Source organism: Nestor notabilis, unplaced genomic scaffold (genome assembly GCF_000696875.1).
Source record: "Nestor notabilis isolate BGI_N333 unplaced genomic scaffold, ASM69687v1 scaffold28933, whole genome shotgun sequence".
In the NCBI taxonomy this organism is placed as follows: Eukaryota; Metazoa; Chordata; class Aves; order Psittaciformes; family Psittacidae; genus Nestor; species Nestor notabilis.
This window is the reverse complement of record NW_009922831.1, coordinates 5,419-26,693: the sequence shown is the minus strand read 5'-3', so window position 1 is coordinate 26,693 and position 21,275 is coordinate 5,419. Positions and strand designations below refer to the sequence as shown.

The 21,275-nt window shown below is 39.7% G+C and overlaps 1 protein-coding gene across 1 annotated transcript; it reads right to left on the bottom strand.

Moving 5' to 3' along the window:
• Positions 1-7,587: 7,587 nt before the first annotated feature.
• SLC16A9 (solute carrier family 16, member 9) lies at positions 7,588-20,927 on the bottom strand. Its single transcript, XM_010011833.1, has 5 exons — positions 20,718-20,927; positions 12,453-12,596; positions 11,431-11,526; positions 8,706-9,614; positions 7,588-8,378 (listed from the first exon to the last, which is right to left on the bottom strand). Exons 1-5 carry the CDS (start codon positions 20,911-20,913, stop codon positions 8,200-8,202), a joined length of 1,524 nt encoding a protein of 507 aa, XP_010010135.1. The 5' UTR covers positions 20,914-20,927; the 3' UTR covers positions 7,588-8,199.
• Between the last annotated feature and the right edge of the window lie 348 nt (positions 20,928-21,275).

Sequence of the window (21,275 nt, the reverse complement as noted above, 5' to 3'; positions counted from 1 at the left end):
CACCATGATCACTTGCTCAATGCACTATGCTACATTGGTTACACCATCTCAGCCTTGACAACCCTTGTGCCCCATAAAAAAGCCCCATAAAAGCATCCCTCAATTATCATTAAAAACAGTCAGAAGGCACAGATGGGTTTCCATCAGATGAACCTGTCTCACTGGCTTTTGAAGCAGGTTTTCATTGCCACCCTGAACACACAGCTTTAGTGTATTTTATTTCAATTCATCATGAGCTACTTTAAACTGGAAAATGAGTAAGTTCTGAAAAATCGCATATTTTAAAGCATATGGAGCTGGTAGAGAAACTATTGTGAATCTCAAATGAAACGAAAAAATGGAAATATGAGCTACAACCAAGACAGAAGTACAGATGGGAAAAAATGTATCTAGTATCAGGTAATCATTGGCAAGAAATGAAGAATGAAAAAATACTGTTTCTATCTTAATAACTATTGTATCAATGTATTTTCCTATATTTTAGCTGCTAAAAGCCATAGCACAAATTCATAAAATGGTTACCACGTATCTCTCATTGCAGTATTTTCACTGCCAACTATGTCTACTCACCAAGCTAAATTATCAGAAAGTACGAGTTGCTGTCCTGACAAGAAAGCAGCTCTCCCCTGCTGCTACACGCATTGCTTTTCACTGCACTTATGGAATGAGTACACAGGCGACAATCCTTCCTTCCATGCAAACTCTTGTCAGCTGCCAGCAGCATCCGTCTAACTATGTGAGTTTATTGATTGCGTGGTCTCCTCAGGATGTGGATGCCCAGGGTCAGATGAGTATGTCTCCATGGCCAGAGCTAGGGAACTGCCCCCTTCTCCATAAGCCAGCTTAGTCTGGTGCTGTGCCTGGGCAAATATCTCCTGAGTCACGGCAAGGCTCTTTGTTGCAGTAGACACAGCATTACATTAACTCACCTGGCAAGCCTGGAGTTGCTTCCCTCAATCTGCACCCATGTCTGGCAAGAGATGTGTTGGTGTCCTGCGGTGGCTCAGCAGAGCCTATTTCCAGGCAGGTGAATTACAGGCATGTGGAAAACTGCCTAGCGAAACAGTAGGAGGCACATGTTCAGACTGCTTGCTTGCCTTTTTTTTCCCCCCAGCCTATTAAACACTCCAGCATCGTTTTTCTTTAAAAGGCTTTAGAAAAGCGTGCAGAAAGCTGCACGCTTCCTTGGCAGCTTTGCAGAACTGAAAGTCACTTGCAAGTGGTAGGTCAATAACTGTCAATACTTTTCTCTTTGAGTGAAATGTCATGAAGATTGAATTGGAGCCTACCTCTTTCCTGCTTCCTGTTTTGAATTTCATTTTTTTCCTCTAATCTCCACTTGGCACCTAAAGCTTAGTTTTCTTGATGTTCTCCCAAGGAAAACAAGTCAGCATTCAAAATTCAGTATTGCTTCATTATCTAAAGGCACTATCTTGCTGTTGCTGCTAAAGAGCAGGACATCAGCAAAAATAGCTGTGGGCTGAAAACTAGTGTAATGAAGTAAGTAAAGGTCTTTTTCAGGTCTTACAAATTATTTAAACCCCATTTCAGTCTATACCATGAGTTTGAACTATACATGAACTCTCTATTCAGGGAATTGATTGAGAAAGCAAATCCCAAACTTTGACGCATAGGGTAAACTCGAAAGGGAAAACCATATCCAAAGTAGCTGGAAGTATAGTTGTACCCAGTAAAGGCTCCATCTGGTAAAAACTAAATACTGGTATAAGGGCCATTCTGCAACTAGACAGTGTGACCAGTGTTGCTATTTGAGTTCATATGCCATAGTGTACAGCATTGGTTACTTGAAAAAAAGCTACAGGAACATACATCACCAGAAGAAAAAAAGCTGCTCCCTCCTCTTATCATCCCTGTCAGAAGGCAAGATGATGAAACCTTGTTTTCAGTAATTCAGTCTGCTATGTGCAAAGTCAAGACTCCTGTTTCTGAAGCAACCAGGTAAATGGTGTGCTCAGTGGGAATTCCCTCTTCCAAATCTCCCAGGAATCCAAAATGGTCATCCACACACCCAAAACAGTGACTACTTAACTGTTACCTATAATTAATACCTGGAGAGGTAACATGTTGTCAAGCCTAGTCTTGTAAATGCAAGTATGGGGTTTTTATCCCATACTCCCTGACAATGCCACACACAACCCTGTTTTATTTGAAGCATTTTTATGAATCCTTGCATACACCTCATACACAGCATTGACTGTAATTCAAGACATGCCAGATGATTTCAGTTATCCTGATTTGCAAAGATGGTCCCCTCAGTAATGCAAAGCAGGGAGATAGCCACTCTAACGCAGGGACATTTTAATTAAACAGCAAAGTAATTTGATTCCAACGGAAGACACTGTGACCTGATACAACTTGATATGCATGTCATAGATCAAATTTTAAAGTTATAACCACAAAAACCCCACACAGTTTAGATATGATCTGTAGAGCTGGTCAGAGCACTGGTAATTTACAAAACAAGGGGGCAGGTATTCATCTTGTTACTCAGCAACATCTCCTAGTCACTGCTGTTAATCACTGAAAACATGTTTATTTTTCAACACGTGCTGTGACACTAGAAGAGGAGAAAAGAGAGCTTAGCTGGATGATTTTCAGCCTGCAAAGAGAGAAACAGGGGAACAAAACAACATTAATTTGAACTAAAAGAAAATGTTTTTGCAAGTTTAACTATGACCAAGTAAGATTAAGCTTGGAGCCAGAGGCAGCTGGGAACAACATTTGCTGCAGTTTCACTGCACAAGGGCATGACCGCAGCAGCAGCTTACAGAGGAATTGCTCCAAGCTCCTTCCCACCCATGTGCTGCAGTGCACGATGGCGTGTCGTGCTAGCAGTTACATGTGAGCGTGCACTGTAAAAACAGCGAGCTGATCCCAGCCACAGAAAAAAAAAAAACCCAAAAAAAAAACCCCACCAAAAACCAAAAAGAAAGCATTTCCAGAGGTTCTGTGTGTTTACAACACAGCACCCACAATGGTGTGCTGCTGGGTGTCTCAAGCAAGCATTTCCACTGGCAGAAAACACAGCTTCAAACTATGGCCTGGAAAACTCATTGTGCCTAATGTCTCTGCAGCAGCACTGGGGCTCAGCGAGGAGTGGGTACAGCGGTGCTCTCTCAAGGACTTGTGAGGTACATATTCAATGACAGAACACTGCACAATACACCTTGTTGCATGCTAAGTGAGGAGACTGGAGGTCCCCAAGTGTTAGATCTCACGCTCCAAACATTCATTTCTTCTACCTCTCACCTTACACTACCTCAGAAAACTGCAGCAAACACAGCACAAAAGGTGCACCTGACACAGGCGGTCCAAAGAGAAGAAAGCACAGCAGTGAAATCCTGGAGCCAAAAGATTTGTCCTGTTTTCACTCTTCCTTACCACATGTGCACAAGACCCCCATTTCTCATTAAATGAAGTCTTGAGCATCTCCAGGCAGAGAAGTTGAAAGATCTACATTCAAACCAGTCACATTTTATTCTTTTCCTATAGCTCTGGCCAAGAATTTCAGCAAGTTTCTTACTTCAGACATCTTGACTTTTATGTTCTGGCAACATTATTTTAGGGTTAATACAGTCAATTTGAACTGATGTCATTATTTAATACTGTTGAGACAAAACCACGCAAGGAAGTACTCCACACGTGGAACAAAAATAGCTACAACTGACTGACAGTGTTGTTACAAAAAAGCTATGGATCCACTAAAGAAAAACAGTATAAGAAACTACTGCAGAAAATGTGAGGCTTTTCTATAATGATATAAAAGAAAGGAGAGGAACCTTCCCAACAGAGCCATGAAAGTGACAACAAACCAGAAACAGACCAATTATTTAGAGAAACTTGAAATCACTATGGGATCTTTAAAGGTCCCTTCCAGCTCAAATCATTTCACGACTGAGTTCCCGTAACAAATCATGTAATGATTTTGTAAGCATGGTACAAGATGAGCATATGTGTACCCACTTCTGAGAACTGCTTCAGTTGCTTAAAAGCCATAATTTAAAAGCACAAATTTCATTTTAAAAAAAAAAAAGAAAAAGGAGAAAGAAAAAAAAAAGATAAAAAGCAAAACACATTTGGTAAACAGAAGGCATTACTAACACATCTTTAAAGACTATTTCTTGTAAGAAGGCTGACAAGTCTAACTTAGCTCTTCAGCATAACTGAGTTTACAGCAAAACATCACTAAGTCCTCTGTATCTGAGGAACTTATTTCATAGAAGAAAGCAGCTTTTGCCACTTCTTTTGGCATACCTATCTAATTTCTGTATCATTTACCATTTTCCCATTTTTAATCTGACCAGTGTCATGCTCAGCCCAACATATTCACCTTATACATATATGTGACAGGCCCTCCTGAAAGGACTTAAATATCTTTCCAACAATAAAAATACCTGTGTCAGTTTAATGCTATGCAAATCAATCTCAATCAATATCTATAGCCTATGGTCTGTAGCCATTACTCAGCACAAGATTTAATGTCAGTGCAGGAATCCAGTATCAGCACGATGTAGACAAATTAACAGCTACCAAAGCAACGTAATCCATTTTTGCAGCTAACCATAAAGACCATCAATTGAGCAAGGAACAGAATAGACTTTAATAAAACTTTGCATTTTCATTTGTCTTGGATTTTGGTAACTACAATAAATGTTCTTAATATCTGCAAATAAGAAGATAAATGTTCTATTAATGACTGACTCCACAATAACCAATTAATTTATGTAATAAACAATAACTTTTTCTTTTACGATAAAGAGTAATTACTTAAGCATCTCATTCCTTCTATTCCAGATCTGTTTGTCAGAGACTATAAAACTCAGGAGGATGGAGAATTTAATTCTATATGGCAGAACTGTCTACCTATCTACCTCTAGCACCCTGTTAATGCTGATGATCTACTTTTCAAACAAATGAGGCACAGATAATCATTTTGTACCTCTCCTGCCACCTTCCAAAAAACATTTGCACCTATATGCTAATTTGAATGAAGCATGTCAGACAGAAGAAGGAAAGGCTAGCAGAAAATACTCAAGTTGCAGCATCTCTAAAAATCTCCTCTTGGAAAGGAACCCTGCAAAATGGGAGAAGTAAAAGCAAAATGTGAAACATTAACTCTTAGGTCTTGTTTATCAATAAAAATCTGTATTAGTACACTCACAGTACTCAACTAACTGTTAGGACTAGAGTCCTAACACACACTGGCTGCTGTGGCAATGTAAAATTCTTCAGCAGCCTCTTAAGGCTCTTTCCTCACTGACGGGTAAGGTTACATCAGGAAACTATCACAGATCACTAGTTTTATTTCCAAATATATCAAGCTGCCTAATAATAGACTCCATTTCCACTGCAAAAATATGCTACATACCGCCCAATCATTAATTCTAGCTGTTTTTTTTCAGACTGACGACTAATTTAACTAAGTTTCATATTTAAAGAACTCAGAATGTATTGTGGCAGGAAATAAGAGACTTCAAAAGATATTAATCTGAAGGCACACCTACCCTGATTATATCCAGTATATCACTGCAGGTTCTTTAAGATGTGTAAAACATGGTACTACTTTTATATGCATGCAGTGAAATCTGACTACAGCTGCTACACAGCACATGAAACAGGTGCACATCCATGTCAGATACCCAGGGCTCCAATCTGGAACTGGAGTTGCATTTATGTCTAAATTGAATACACAATTTTTTTTCCACATTGAATAAGCAATCCAGGAAAAAATCCCACAGAGTAGTTACACCCAGCTGACAAACGGAGGAAAATAAGAGACAAACTAACTGCATCTGTATTTTGTCAAGCTTTAATATAAAGAAACATAAGTGAATTCCACAAAGCCAGCAAAAACTGTCTGAAGCCAAGCTGGATTCTCCTACCTTGGACCAGAAGAGGGAACATTACTTGCATTTACGTCTGACCCTTTCAGAAGTTGCATCACTCTTGCTTAATGAGGTGTGCAAACACAGTAACTCTGTGCATAACACTTTGACAATAAAGGTTGCTCTTTACATGTCTGTTTTTTATTTTAAGGATTATTTATGAGCCAAAATCACGGCAGACATTTGAGGCACATAGTACTGCTGAGAGCTACTTACGCGTTTGCAGGCAACCATAGATGTAACTACTTCCCACAAGGCTTCCAACATGCTCCACTAACCTTCAAACCCACAGCAAGAAGCCAAAGCACACAGCATGTGCCACACAGGCGCTAGATTTCTGTGACTACTATACAAGAGCAAGCAGACTTGTCTTTGGTGCAGAAGCAGCTGCAGAAGCAAAAGCTATTGTCCAGGGCTTGCAGGGGCAGTGCAGAGCTACCTGAGTCATCCTCCCTTCACCATGGCACCTGCCTGGCTCAGGAAAGACTTCAACATCACACAGCATTCCTCCCAGTCATGCCAGCCTTGGCTTTGGGTTAAACAAAAGCAAAAAGCCAACACACGCACAGAGCCTGCAGCTAGAGAGTATCCAAGGCAGTGGGTTTCAAGGCTTCTTTCTTTCTTCATTGCCCTGTTTGGCGTTGCAACTCTTTCCACCTCAGCTTCCCCTGTACCTCGTTATCCCTCCCCCATGCTCTTTTGCTCCCTTTACTAACTTTTCTTCTTGCTATGTCCATTACAAACATGACAAAGCAAAGATGACATTGCTGTCACAGTTTTCCTTTCTCATTAGTGTTGTGGTTTAAGCCCAGCTGGCAACTTGGAACCACGCAGCCGCTCACTCACTCCCCCTCCTATTCCTCTCCCCACTCCTGGAGGGATGGGGTGGAGAATCAAAAGAATGTAACTCCCACGGGTTGAGATAACAGCTCTCCAGTAACTAAGGTATAACACAAACCACTACTGGTACCACCAATTACAATAACGATAAGGGAAATAACAAGGGGAGAGGACACAACCACTCACCACCCACTGACCGATACCCAGCCTGACCCGAGCAGCGATCTGGGCCTTCCGGGTGCTTCCCCCCAGTTTCTATACTGGGCATGACGTGCTGTGGTATGGAATACCCCTTTGGCCAGTTTGGGTCAGGTGTCCTGCCTCTGCTTCCTCCTGGCTTCCCCTCCTCCCTGGCAGAGCATGAGACTGAGAAAGTCCTTGGTCGAAGTGAACATGACTGAGCAACAACTAAAAACATCGGTGTTATCAGCGTTGTTCCCAGACTGAAAGTCAAAAACACAGCACTGCACCAGCTACTAAGAAGGAGAAAAAATGACTGCTGCAGCTGAACCCAGGACAATTAGGTCTACCTTGTTGAAATCTCTAAGCCCTAGCTAAGCACTTCACAGCAGGCTCAACGTATTAAACTGTAGTTGTGCAACAAGAGATGTCCCCAGTACTGCCAAACCATGAGTGACTTGGCCAGAAACACTCACCTCAGAGCTTCTATGAGCACATCTCCAACTCAGATCTAAAGATCATGAACTTGCATAACCAAGCCAGCATTTCTTTTCATGGTTTCAACAATCATATTTATTCCTTGGTTTAAAAGGTTTTGGTTCAACAGTTTTATAAACAGACTTCACAAAATGTGCAATCCTTATAAACATAGTTCTTAGTTGCAGTGATACTAAGAATTGTTACTTTCATCATAAAGTTCACTTCAGTTACATTACACAAGGTTGGTTTTGTTCCCCCTCTTCTCCCTCCCCAATTGGCACTTCATTGTAAATTGGAGAAACTTTAAAAAGACAAAAAGTTAATCTAAGCATGACATTATAAGCACCACAGTATTACACTCTAATAAGGCAAATTTTTGTTTCGTAAAGTCTGATTGTGCAACTTGGAGACCTATAAAAGGTGACAGAAATGCCATCCTTCTCCCATAATGAACAGGCTTTCATTCTTGCTTCAAGGTTTTCACCCCTCCACACCACCCCCTTTAAAAAAATCCAACAGTACAGCTGATAATACAGCAGAATATACCCCTTACAGGGTGAAAGGAAGTTACAGTAGACACAGGCTGAAAACATGGTGCATAGTAGACAAAATAAGACTGTTCTTAAAAATGAAATAAAAAAAAGAAATAAAAGATGAAAAAGGAACTGAACAGCAAGCAACAATGGAATTTTTCTAGTCATGAGGATTTGGGGTTTTCATAAATAAATTGAAAATTACTAAAATACTTTGCTGTATAATATAAAAAAAGCACGAAGTGTTTTCCAGTTGTCACCTAAGCACTAGATGCAACTTTGTAGGAGTAAGTACTTGGAGGCAGCTTTGAGTTCTGATTGGTGCAGGCATTCCAGCAGGGTAACGCTGCCAACAGCAAAAGAAATCCACCCAGTAAGACACAGAAGCCACTGAAATAGAATGCAGTGTCATATTCCTGCGTCCAGTCATAAAACCAACCTGAGGGCGAAAGTAAAAGAGAAGCCTATCAGTGAGGAGTTCAGTGTAGCACAGCACTGTAAGTTAGAGATACATCAGGAAAAAAAACCCACCACACAATAAAATACAGTTTGACCACTTAGACATGAAATGTGCCTTTCAATGAAGCCAAAACCAGAACACAGTCAGCTTGGCTAGCTTAAGTGAAACAGGCTTTAATTTTTCTTGAAGATTTTGATTTCATCTTTCCATTGTTATTAGGGCCAACTAGAACTACTTGCATGCAAATTAATTCTGTCTGGTCCCAACAAGCTCATGCTCATTTTATTGTGTCTACATTGACCTTACCTACAATTGGTGGTCCGAGGCTATTTCCAAGTCCAGCAAAGAACATCAATATCCCATATGCGTGAGTCAGTTTCTCAATTCCCACAGTCTTTGTTGTTACATATGGAAAAATTGACCAGTTCCCAGTCAGAAAACCCAAAACCCCAGAAAGCATTGCTAATGTAAGGTAACTTTTGGCAAACGGAATTGCAAACAAGGCCACTCCTGTCATTAGTAAGGTAGTTACATACAGGTATAAAGTGTTAACCCATTTAAAATCTGCCAGTATTCCTAAAGTAAGTTTGCCAACAGCAGTCATAATGCCTATAATGGAAATAAGGGGCATATGATAGTCATCTTCATTAACATTTGCGCTTCTTGCCACATCTTCCATGAGCAGAGAAGGAGGAAATCCACCAATATCAAAGAGCAAGATGGCAACAAAGAGAGCTGAAAATACTTTGTTCTTAAAAAGAACCATGGTTTCCTCCCAGTAGTTCAAATAGAGCTGCCACTTCATTTTGGCGAGTTGCTTGCAGAAGTTTGTCTGTTCTACAACTTTCTTTTTGTATGTGTCTTTCTCATTTACATTTATTGAGCTTAATACATTCTTATTTAAAATGCTATCCTGTTTATAATCAGGTGTATTGTTAGCACATTTTTCATCAATGTAGCCCTTTTCAAGGATGCTTATGTTTTCTTCAACAGTCTTTTCTTTTTCATGGTAAACAAAATACTGTTCTGGGACTTTGTCTACACACGGTTTTTCTGGCGGAGGGGAATCAGATAACTCCAACGGTCTCATTAGGCTGCCACATGCTAATATATTTAGAGACAGCGCACCAACTATTAGCAGACAACCATCCAGTCCATATAGATCAACAAGCTCTCTCTGCAATGCTGCATATATAAAGAGTCCAACACTTGAGCCTACAAAAGGAAAATAAGACCAATTTAAACTGAAGAACTGAGAAAATTCTTCAACACTAACAAGTGCCTACATTTCAGCAGCTACAAATATTCAGCCACAGGAACGGTAAGTCATTTGTGCTCCTCTCTCCCCACTCTAATGAACTGGTACGTTATCATCCCTCTTGAAGTTACAGTTTCTTTATTAAGTATCCAAAAAATAGAAAGCCTTTCAAAACATCTGAACAATTTGTGGTGATAAACACTAGCAGACACTTTAGAAACAAGAAAGATCAATGCTATACCCAATGAAAAACACAAAAGAACTATTAAGTCATCCTTCTGCCACACACTCAAATACATGTATCCCTTCAGGTGCCATTTGAGTTAGCACAGGCAGAATTTCACACACCAATATTTTCCCCTTTCTCCTCCTTGCCACCACCTTCTTCGTCCAATGCAGAAACAGACCAAGGGTTCACCAAGAGTCATCCTAGAAATAGGCCTCGACTGCTTAGTGTTTAAGGAAGGGGAGGCTCACATGGTGTGAGTTTACTCCAGAGGCATTTCTGAAGCTCATGCATTTGAGAAATTTGGCTATTCAGAGGAAAACACTGAAGAGTAAGCAATTACAATGAAAACAAGCATTTTATGCAATCCCAACAATTCAAAGAAAAAGCTCTTTGTTGGAGTGAGCATCGATCCATTGTAATCAATGGATGACCAACTCACAAATCCAGAGCATTAGCTTGTTTCAAGTCAATTTAAAGACAAACTTTAAATTGAAATCATTTGCTCAAGACTGTTGCTAGGTTATATCAAAGCCATTTATATATTTCAATGTTAAACACTGGAAAAAATAATTATAAAATTCAGACTTGTTTTGTCCTTTAGGTCTTCCAAGAACTAAAATTAACAAAAGCTCAATAAGATCAGGCAATAAAGCAAAATCCCTGAAATCCCAACAAAAGCCACTGAAAATGGTTCCAAGGAACATTTCTGCAGAAGTTCCCTTTAATTCCACTGGTATGGATCTGGCATTAATATCTCACAATACAGACTGTACTGACCAGGCTTCTCCTCACTAACAACTACTTGAGAAAGCAGTTTAGAGGAAAGACTCCACACAACACGGAAGCAAAGCATGGAACAACAGCCTTCTTCAACAGTTCCTACTTAGTCCATTAATTTAGCAATTCCTGTTGGTGTAAGGCACAACATCACATGATGACCCAGAGAGAGGATGAGAAAGACTGTTCAGCATCCTTCAAAGAATTTTCCTTATATTATCAGAGGTTTGTTTTCCTAGGATCCCTTTAACGTAGATAAACAAAAGCTGGGATGAGCTTTTGAAAGATTTCAGAATTTAGTCTCCTTTTAGATTGGAAATGAAAACATTTATAAATATTAGCCCAACTACTCCTTTAAAGGTACAGTTAATGTGAGGCTGTGGTGATCCACCACTTATATCCTGCACCTCCAGTCTTTTTCACTTCTTATCTTGTGCAAGAAAGAAAAGGGAGAAGAGAGCTCTATGGAAAGTTTCCCCTCTTATTTCCCATGGCATAAGGCCCAAAATACTCATGAGTCTACTTTCATTTTAGTGAATACATTTTTCTCATCCATATGGATAACCCATACCATACACCTGCACGGGCAGTTACTATTTTATCTGATGCACAGTTTTATCTGTTCATTGCCACCAATGTTTTGACTTAAATACTGCTTCAGGAAACTGAAGGTTACTGAGAAAAATATAATCTGTTTTTTATTGCCACAGCAATGGTAGCTGTGTCAGAGTTGAGAAGTTAGAGAGAATGACAATTAGAAGTCATACCTGTTGAAATCAGACCAAGTGCAAGGCCTCTGCGTTTGTCAAAATAGTGGCAAGTGATGGTAACCGTTGCGGTATACAAAAGGCCACATCCAAGCCCTTGAGAAAAATAGTTAGAAGTAAAGCATGCAACATGCGATGGGAAATGAATGCCCCTTTGTATTCCCCAGATAATACAGTAGTGTATGGTGGGCACAGAGGTACATTCTACCGCTGGCTCAACATGAGCCACATTGGCCTCACACTGACAGGGCCATTACGATGCCTGCACTCTCCCCCCTCCCCCTCCCTCTCCCATCCCTGGCTGCAGAACTTGCGTGGAGCAGGCTGGGTTTGAGGAGTTCAACAGCTCAGGCACCATGCTATGTGGAAGGATTACATGGCTTTCAGTCCTGAGGCTGGCCCCAGAAAGCAGCAGAGCTGCATCCATACAGCACTGTGCCTGACCCAGCACCCTGCTAGGTCCCTGTGGGCCAGCAATATGCCTGGATTCCTGACATCAGGAATATAAGAAAACACCCACAGCAGCCCTCTGCATCACAGAGGGGCAGGTCACCACCTGCTAGGACAACAGCACTTTCATGCTTCTAGCACAGTGCTTTCGGTTCAATCCAGTTATGTAAAGAACAACACTGCTCCCTAATGATCTCTAATTTATCAAATTAGAATGAGCACATGACAAAATTCCAGAAGAAATGTTATTCGTTTAAGATTGGCACTTCATTCACGTCTGCAGAAGACCTTGATTCCACTCCTTAGGAAAAACCTCAGCTTCTCCACCTCTTACAATCATGCCAACAGAGAACAAACTGTTTTCAAACCCTGATGAACATATGCATTGCTTTTATCTATCATTGCATGTCAAAAGCCGACCTCTGACACCCCTTCCTACCCCAAAGTATTCCTTCATAAATAAAGTCCCAGACTTCACTCTGTGTCTGTGTATCAGTGTCTCCTTTCAGATTCATTAATCAAGTCTCAAAATAATAAAGATTGTCTCTATATGAAGGAAAGGTATTTCTTACCAACAACAATCCCATATGAAATATATAGAAAGTATATGTTAGGTGCAAAGCTGCTCATCATGAGGCCCCCAGCCACCATAAAGCCACTGAAGATTGCCACTGGTCTTGCTCCAAAAGATGATACACATATACTGCAGACAGGACCTAGAGGAAAAGCAGGAAAAACATTCCTAGTAAACACCAGCATCAGGAAGAACTTCTAAAAAAATATCAGTCTACGGAAATGTTTCTTACAATAACTAAACAGCAATTCAGAATACCCATTTTTCGAGGGCTCTTTAAAAGAGTCACTTATAAAAACATACAAGATCAGGCTTGCAAGATTTTTGCTCAAGAAGAAACTGACATCAAGACCACAGAATGGTACCAGAGCTGGGAGGGAGAGAGCCAGCAAAACACTCTTTAAAAATAGGATGATACATACATACTAGACTACAGCACTGTCATTACACACCTAAGGACTTGTACAAAGGTTCTGACAAGAATCATCTTTAGGTACCAAAAAAAGTTAGACCATCAGCCAGGCTTTAACCAAGCAGGTATTTTTTTGACAGAAGCCAAAAATCGTGCTTCAGAAAGACACTATCTGTATTCATCTTCATAGAAAATAAGGTTTATAATACTGAAACGGAAAAGAGCAACTTTTGATCATAACCATCGTAAGAATGCCACCTGGTGCTTACATAGAGGAAATATCTGCTGATGTAATAGATAAAGACAAACACTATGCCTCCCTGATTTTCTAGGGAATTAAATACCTGCTGATCCGTATTTTACAAAATAGCTGTTCACTACCTATCTTGGTTTCTACTGCAAAATGACAGAAAAGGAAAGGCATTTATTGAGAAAATCCAGAGCAACGTTCATGAAGTTCAGAAGAAGCTTCTCTTTTTCTTTACCCCCTCAATACTTCTTGGTTGGTTAATTCTTCAAAACAAGAACAAAGTGCAGGCAACATTTGTACTCTGACTCTACTCAGCCAGTTCTCCCCTCAGAAGTGGTAGAACAAGCGCTTATTTTCAGTTGTGTGACCTGGAATACACCTTTTAGTCTGAAGCAGCATGCAAGCTTGGTTTCATGCATAAATAAGCAACCAGGAAGGGACTTGGCTTGCAAAAGACAATCTCTCATCTGAAACCCTGCAGTTCCAAACACTCATACATAGATTTATATATTAACCCCAAGATCCTAAACTCAGCAGCCCTGAGATTAGAAGTTAGACACAGTTGAATGACATTATTTAAACACCAATAACAACAAAAAACCCACCTCACCACTTTTGTTTCTCATTCACAGCATTATACGCTCCGTAGTCAATACAATCTGCAAAAGCAGTAAGACTGGAGTCTGCCGTTTGTTAAGGTTGGTCCTCACTGACTCAAATATAACTGAGATCCCAGCAGATGGGAGGTGAGCCCAGAGAGATGATAGGTGGTGGACAACAGTTGGAGCTGGAGCTGAGGACTAGGTTTGCAAACAGGAGCTAGCAGCTGGGAATGCAGGCAAGGTTTTCATGCAATTACCGGCTATGAGACAAGCAGTTCTTTCAGGCAGGAGCACGGATTCGTTAGCAGGTGAAACAATCCTCCACAGAAAGGCAGGGCATAACTTTTGCCCTATGTAAGAGCTATCTGCCTAGGGACAATGAAGGGAAGCAAGTCAGCATTGGGGCTTATCCAGGCAAAGAGTCAGAGTTAAAGTAGAATCAAGAAAAATCTTACAGGGAAGCAGGGTTTATTTGGATTTTGGAAACAATGAAAAAGGAAGATGTAAGCACTTCTTCTCAAGAGTCAGCACGCTGTCGAAATGAAAGCTGGCCAGAATAAGTTGGGCAGAGTAACTTGCCAAGAGCAAAAGCTGAGAGTGTTAGATTGTTGCTGACTCTAGAATTAACTACTAGAAGTTGCAGATTAAGATTGGTATGTTTCCTAAACCATGGGATTTAAAAATAAACAAAGGATTGAATCTGTATTGCATAAAATATTCTTCTAGACTAAAAGAATATTAGGTAGTAAGAACATAATTCAATTAAGCAGAGGAATTTGCCCTCTTTCCATTCTTTATTTCTGACCCACTACCTTGCTAAAACAAACAATATTTCCCTTCCACCTGCTCTCTATATTTTGACACAGCTACTTTCAGAAGGTCTCTGGCCAGCCTGGAGTGGTGGTACTGGTACAGACTGCACTGACTGGTACTGGAGGATCTGAGATGAAGCTAGACCCTCTGACCCCCAAGCCAGAACAAGGGAGACACATTGCTGAAAAACATGCCTTCGTAATCTGACAAGGACACTCTCCTCTGGAACACCATCAAAAGCATCTCTGACAGGGTCCAAGGTGATACTCTTCCAGCTTTTCCCACTTAGAAAAATAATCCCAAAGGAGAACAAAAAGTACAAAGAGATCTTTTTGCTCTGACAGGGAAAACAACCTGCACAAAACTGAAAAACCTGCTTCAATAAGCTCAGTATTAATGTGCCATCTCACACAGCAAGAGATCTGGCCACTCAGCAATGGCCCTGTTTATAAGAAGGAGCGCCAGTGTAAGTATTAAAATAGTTATTATAGGACTCTGGGATGAGAAGAAAAACAGCTTCGTCTTCCTCTTCACAATAGGTCCTACTTTCACACTTCCCTCATCATACTGCTAGAAAATAAAAGTCACAAAAGAAAAACCCTGCAACAGCCAGCATCTCTGTTCTGTTCCTTGCCTCACATTCCTTCTCTTTCTCTGTTTCCCAAAGAGATGGCTTTTCTTCTTTTTTCCCCCACCAGCCACAGTACCTTTTTTTATTACCATGGTATTTGCTCAGGAGTTCACTGTACACAAACATGTTATTCTCTACAAGTATTCATTCAAGCACAATGAGTTCAAGGCAGTTAATTCTAGTTGAATATCCAGCTTTCCCAGAATGGGACTGAGACTTGCTCTGTGAACTCCTGCCCTGTGGATTTTGTTCAAAGTGGACGTTCCGAAGAATATAGGAGTCTACGTACAGCTGCACAGGAAATAGCTCTTCAGGCAGCATAAGGCTTTTCATTAGCTGACTCTCTTTCAGAAAGATCCTTCCACTGATAATGTATTTCTCACTGTAATGTGAACATAAAAATAAAATTCCAGTGGTAATCCTCAATAGTAAGCATGGAAAATAGCTTTTAAGGCAGCATTTTGTTAGTTTACCAAGCAACTCCAGGGGCTAGCAGTGGTATTAGGATAATATTTGAAGGCATTGATAAACATTTACCTTTTTTACAAACAAAAATCCTTTGGGCTTTTTTTTCTTCCAAATGATATGTCTTAAAACTACACCAAATTCTATAAAAAAAACCCAAAACAAAAAAAAAAAAAAAAAAAAAAAGTACCAGCCCATTTTATAAGAATGGTAGCTAGCTCTAGGTAGAGAGACTTGGAAGCCAACACAGGGACAGCCACTGCTCTTCCGCACACAACCTGTCAAGACTTGGCATTCAGTAATACCAGGCTCTGCTGGGGAGCAGTCAAGAAGATCCCTAGATAAAATGGGAAGAAGTAGCAGAAAGAGATGGGCTCTTTATGGCCATGCAGATCTTCATGCAGAGACCAAAGAGAGAGAACTCCTAGCTGGAATCATTTGTATATTGATATTTTCATTAAGATTTTTTTTTTTTTAAATAAAAGACTACTCTCAGTGAGACCTGGATATAACAGCGAGTCCTTCCTGAGATGTGAAAACCAACTATCTGCTGCTCTCAGAGGAACTTTATAACTGTTGCAATCTTCTGACCTCCTGACAAGTACAGAGTTGTTTTGTTTAACCGGCATCAAGAACTAACACTCTCTTCCTCAATCTTCCCACATGAAGACAAAAAATTTTGCAAACTAGCACTCCCTGTCTCCACTTGCTCTTCTCAAGCGTCCTCCCTCCTTCACCTCATACACACACAAAACCTGTTGCTAAACAAACAACACTGGACAACAGAGTTCGTTTTCTTATCACCTTAATTTGACCCACCCTACTTGTCGGTATCTGTCCAAGCCTGTTGTAACTGAAGAGTAGAAGCAATACTCATGGACTGTACATAAAATCCACTGGGCAGAACACAAGAACATTTGTTGCATATTAAATGCATTGCTAAAACCTGGTCATAATAAACATAGTATTCTCCAAATGTTTGTACTTTGGATAAGAATATAGGTCAGAAAAAGCCATTTTACACTGAGAAGCAGCCCACTCCCAACTGATTGAAAAGACTGCTCCTTTCTGATAATATTATTAAAAGAACTGGGCTCCTCTTCAGAGGAATCTTTGGGACCCTTCTTCCCCTTCCCACAAATTATGTATAGCTTCCATAGTTTACAGGGGGGGCTATCTATGCATGAGGATTTTGACTGAAAATGTATAGATGCTGCAAAGGTTTTTTTAGAGTTGTAAAAATACTGCTTGAAAACACAAAACTAAGCTTTTAAAATATGTAACTGAATGCCTCAGACCAGCAGAAACACCCCATTAATTTATCAAGACATGCCTTTCAGGAAAGAATCTTCCCTTTGTTCTTTCTCCATTAATACAGGGGAGTAGGAATGGGGAACATACTGCTGGTGTCTCCTCCTATGCCAAATACTCTGAAGTCAACTCTTACTCTAAACAGCTGTAGTGCCAATTACAGGCGCCAAGGTCTTTGTCTGTTTTGCTTTTAAACTAGTATAACATGGATCAAATTTAATTTCAGGCTCCAAATGGACATAAGATTAAGAACACTTGGTGCAGGAGAAACACACAATCTTCAACAACAAAATGAATATCCTCCTCTGGACTGTCTTAGTAGGGGAAACATGCTAAGCTCTTTTATTTTCTTCCTGTTCAACAAGCCCTGCATCATCCATGAAGCCATGTGCCCCATCTACTGTAGCCCGATCAGTGTTATGACACCTGATGTTGCAGAGGTCTCACCACAGCCCTATACAAGAACACTAACGCTTTTCTTTCACTGTTTTAGGAACATTTCTTCTAATACATTTTAAGGTCACATCACAGGAAATTATAACTCAAGTCATCCTGCAAAGAAGAGATCAAAAAGGTCTGTGTCTTGTTCCCTTTTCCAGCTGAACAGTCCAGCTCAGGGCTGAACGCTGGCCTTAGCAATGCTGCCTGTGCTGTGAGCAAGAGGACAGAAATCGTACACCAGACAGCTAGGAAATTCATCTCAATAAACAAGGTGCTGTACTGGGTTTCTGTGTCTCAAGTCTAAGTTTAGCTCTCGCAGAAGTCAGAAGTAAACACTGTAGAAAGGATATCAATACAGCAAATGTGAAAGGACTCGGCATCATCAGCTACCTCAGAAAATGTGCAGAGGGAAGGGGAGAAGACACACAGAATCTTTTCCTGTGCCAGCTGGCATACATGTAAGGACATTTTCTTCTTTTTGGTGAAATTACGGTACTAACATAGCAAAGTCACTGGACTTATCTTCCGCTTGTTACAGAAGCTAGCTAATATGATTTCCAGTGCTATCAATCAGAAAAGTCTTCCTTAAGAAAATGGACACTAACTTATTTCCTGTGTGTAGCTGCAAATCTACCATAACTGCCATTCTAAGTTGGAGAGAGGTCATAGAGAGCCTTAATTAAGAGTGGAAATCTCTTGTATCAATGGCAAAAACACCGTATCACAGTACAGGCTTAAAAGAAAATCTAGAATTAATTTGACTGCAGCCTCTAGGCATACACCATGCTAATTCAGGGGCATTTCAAAAATATACCACTGAAAGATAACATTATTCACCAGCTGAAAATTAAAACTAAGCAACTTGTATCATAATATCACATACTTTGAACGAGGAAATTAACTACTGAGAAAACTTACAAGACAGAGAATGCACTTAACACGTAAGTTCTAAATCAAATGAGAATTACAGTATTTTCTGCATACACCATGTATTGCTTTAAGAGTACCAATATTTGAAAATATGGTTTTGGATAACTAGATCAGAGACTGGAAACCAAAATAGAGGAGAAAGGAAAGAGCAACAAATACTAGAAGAGTCAAGTTAGGAACACTAAAAGGCAAGGGGTGTACAGAAAAGCTTAGGGATAAAGCTGTCCAGTTACTAGCATTCACACATGCAATACTGCTGCTGAAATCAGCTTGCTTGGGGAGATTGTCAAATTATTAAGTTATCTTAATATAAGGTATTATCATATCTTTTCATACACATAAAAATATGCTAATTTAGAAAAATTCAATTAGCCTGTTCATCTACTTTACAAACACTGCAACGCACAATGGTCCAACCTGACCTATAATGCTAGAACCTGCAATAACAGAAATAAGATCTCTTTCCCTGTGTTCATGAAAAGGGTGTAACTTTGCAATGTGTTGTACCAAACATTTGGTTTGCACCCAAAACATGTATGTTCATTACACTAGCGACTAGGTCTGAAAAAGTCTCGTTATGAAAACTGCATGAAAAATTGTAACTTGTCAAGAGCATTCTAGTTTTATGTAGATGTTCTGATACTTACAGTGCCCCTTCATTGAGTTTACCTTAAGCTGAGTTATTATTAAGGTGAGATCCCAGTTTGGTAAGACAGTGGGATCTTCCATTTCAGGTAAAGCAGGAAACTTACATGTTTTCAGTCAACTCTGATAACATCAATGCAATTAAAAAGCCCTAATTGTACTTTTCTTTGAAGGCATTAAATATAGGAATGATTAAGCTAATCCCAAACTGCAAGAATAAAAGTATACCTGACAGAAAACATTCCTCCTAAACTGTCAAAATTCTAAGTAATTTAGTAATTCCATACCAAAATCAATTATGATAGCAGCTTTTATACGTATTATTCAGTCACAGAAGTTCCCATTTGCTATAAAGCACGCTACTGGCAGCTGCTTACAGTGGCAAGACAGAAAGCACTGAGAAATCTGGGAACTAGCATGGTGCTGACATACAAGAAAGCAAGCTGAGGCTTTCGTCAGAAAGTGAGCCAGAGACTTCTGTCTCCAGGGAGAGTGCTTTTTTTCACCCCTTCTCTTGCAATTCCCTTCTGCCTAGTTTTTCTTCAGCAACTATCTTGTTTATTCTTCTTTCCTTCCCACTTGATTCCCTCTCTCAAGTTTATTTAGGTCTTGGTCTGCTAATAACGGGAGTCCATGCCCTTAAACAGTAAAATAAAAAAGTATTAAAAAGAGCAGTCTGTAGTCCTTTGCCCACTTAAACCCTGGGAGTGAATATAGTCTTCTTGTGGTTAATGTGCCACATGCTTTTGCCTATTTCTGTTCTGCTCAGTGATACAAAACCTAACACGAAAGCGACACTGGTATTTGGACAGTTCTAGCGTCCTACAAAGCAGTGGTCTTTATCCATGTCTGTATCACTATTGGAACATCAACTTTATTTTAAGGAGAAATTTCCTCAGAATCCTGAACTGCATTTTGTCCATTAAGCTACATAATTGCTTTTCCTCATAGCAATTGCTCTGTTGACAGGCTTTTTTCTCCAGATTCAGCAAAAAGATACTAGTTCCCATGGAGAATCTTTGAAAAGCAGAAGTTAGTGGTATTACCCAGTACAATAACCATGCTCGATATTAAAACAACAACAAAAAAAATAGGACCTATGAATTTTCCAAATGGTGTTTTATTTCCCTAAAACTCTGCTGTTACTCTCAAAGTGACAATGCCTTACTGAAGAAAATCTTCCAGCAAAGTTGTTTTATTTAATGCCACTGTTATCCGTAACTTTCCAGGCTTCGAAGGAATATTTTTCTCAAACAAACAGTGGAAAAGAGCCCTCACTCACCCTAACTGGTGAGCTTACTTCTAGAGCTGAAAAATGAGTAACTAGTTTATTAATTGATTTTTTTATTTAATTAAAATAATTTTTTAATCATTTCAGACTAAAAGTTAGCTTTGATTTTAAAGATACTAATGCAAATATCATACTTAAAGCCTCATTGAAAAAAAAATAATAAAATCCCATCAATAAAATTACCGTCCAGTTTCCCAGAGATATTCTAGTTTTTTCAAATACAGTTATTTTGAATTTTGTAAGGGTAATATTTTTATTGCTTTTTTACCATTATACTGTTTTGGTTTACATATGTAAAGTTATAAAACTATAAGTGTACTCTTCCTACTCATCTTGACTTAAAACAAAAATGCACCATCCTTATTCTATTATTTGCAGCTGCCTTTAATATAATTCCAAAAGCACACACAGATGAAAGCATTTACTAGAAAGAAATGTTCTGATTTAAGATAGATACTACTTCTACACTTACTGGCAAGCAGTCCGATTCCATTTGCTAGAGATCCAACCCAAGCAGTCTTGCCTTTCCCTTCTCCAAAAACATCCAGCCATTCTAAATACAAGACTCCCACCGCCAGCGGTGATCCGTAACATAAGAACTGAGTAAAGAAGGAAACGACAACAATCACCCAGCCCCAGCCACCATCCGGTGGTTTCCGAAATACCATCTTGTCAGATGAGTGCAGATTTAAAGGCAGAAGCTGTACAAACAAAAAACAAACAGAACAGAGCATTAGAAATGTGACTGATCTAGGCTTACTAATACAAGTGAGCTGTACAGAGTAGCACACATTCAGACAGAGGTTTATTTCATCCTTCAAGCAGTACATGCAGCACAGCATACAGACAATGAAAATGAGTTACTACTGATACTTGTACCTCTCTGCATAACACAGGAACAGCACACAAAGCATTAATAAGTCATACATACATCAGCAGCACTGTATTACAGAAAAGGGGAACGTTTAATTCTGTGAGTGTTAAATAGGCTTTGAGAAGACCTCAGGCTTTAATATTTGCCCCAGTTCAA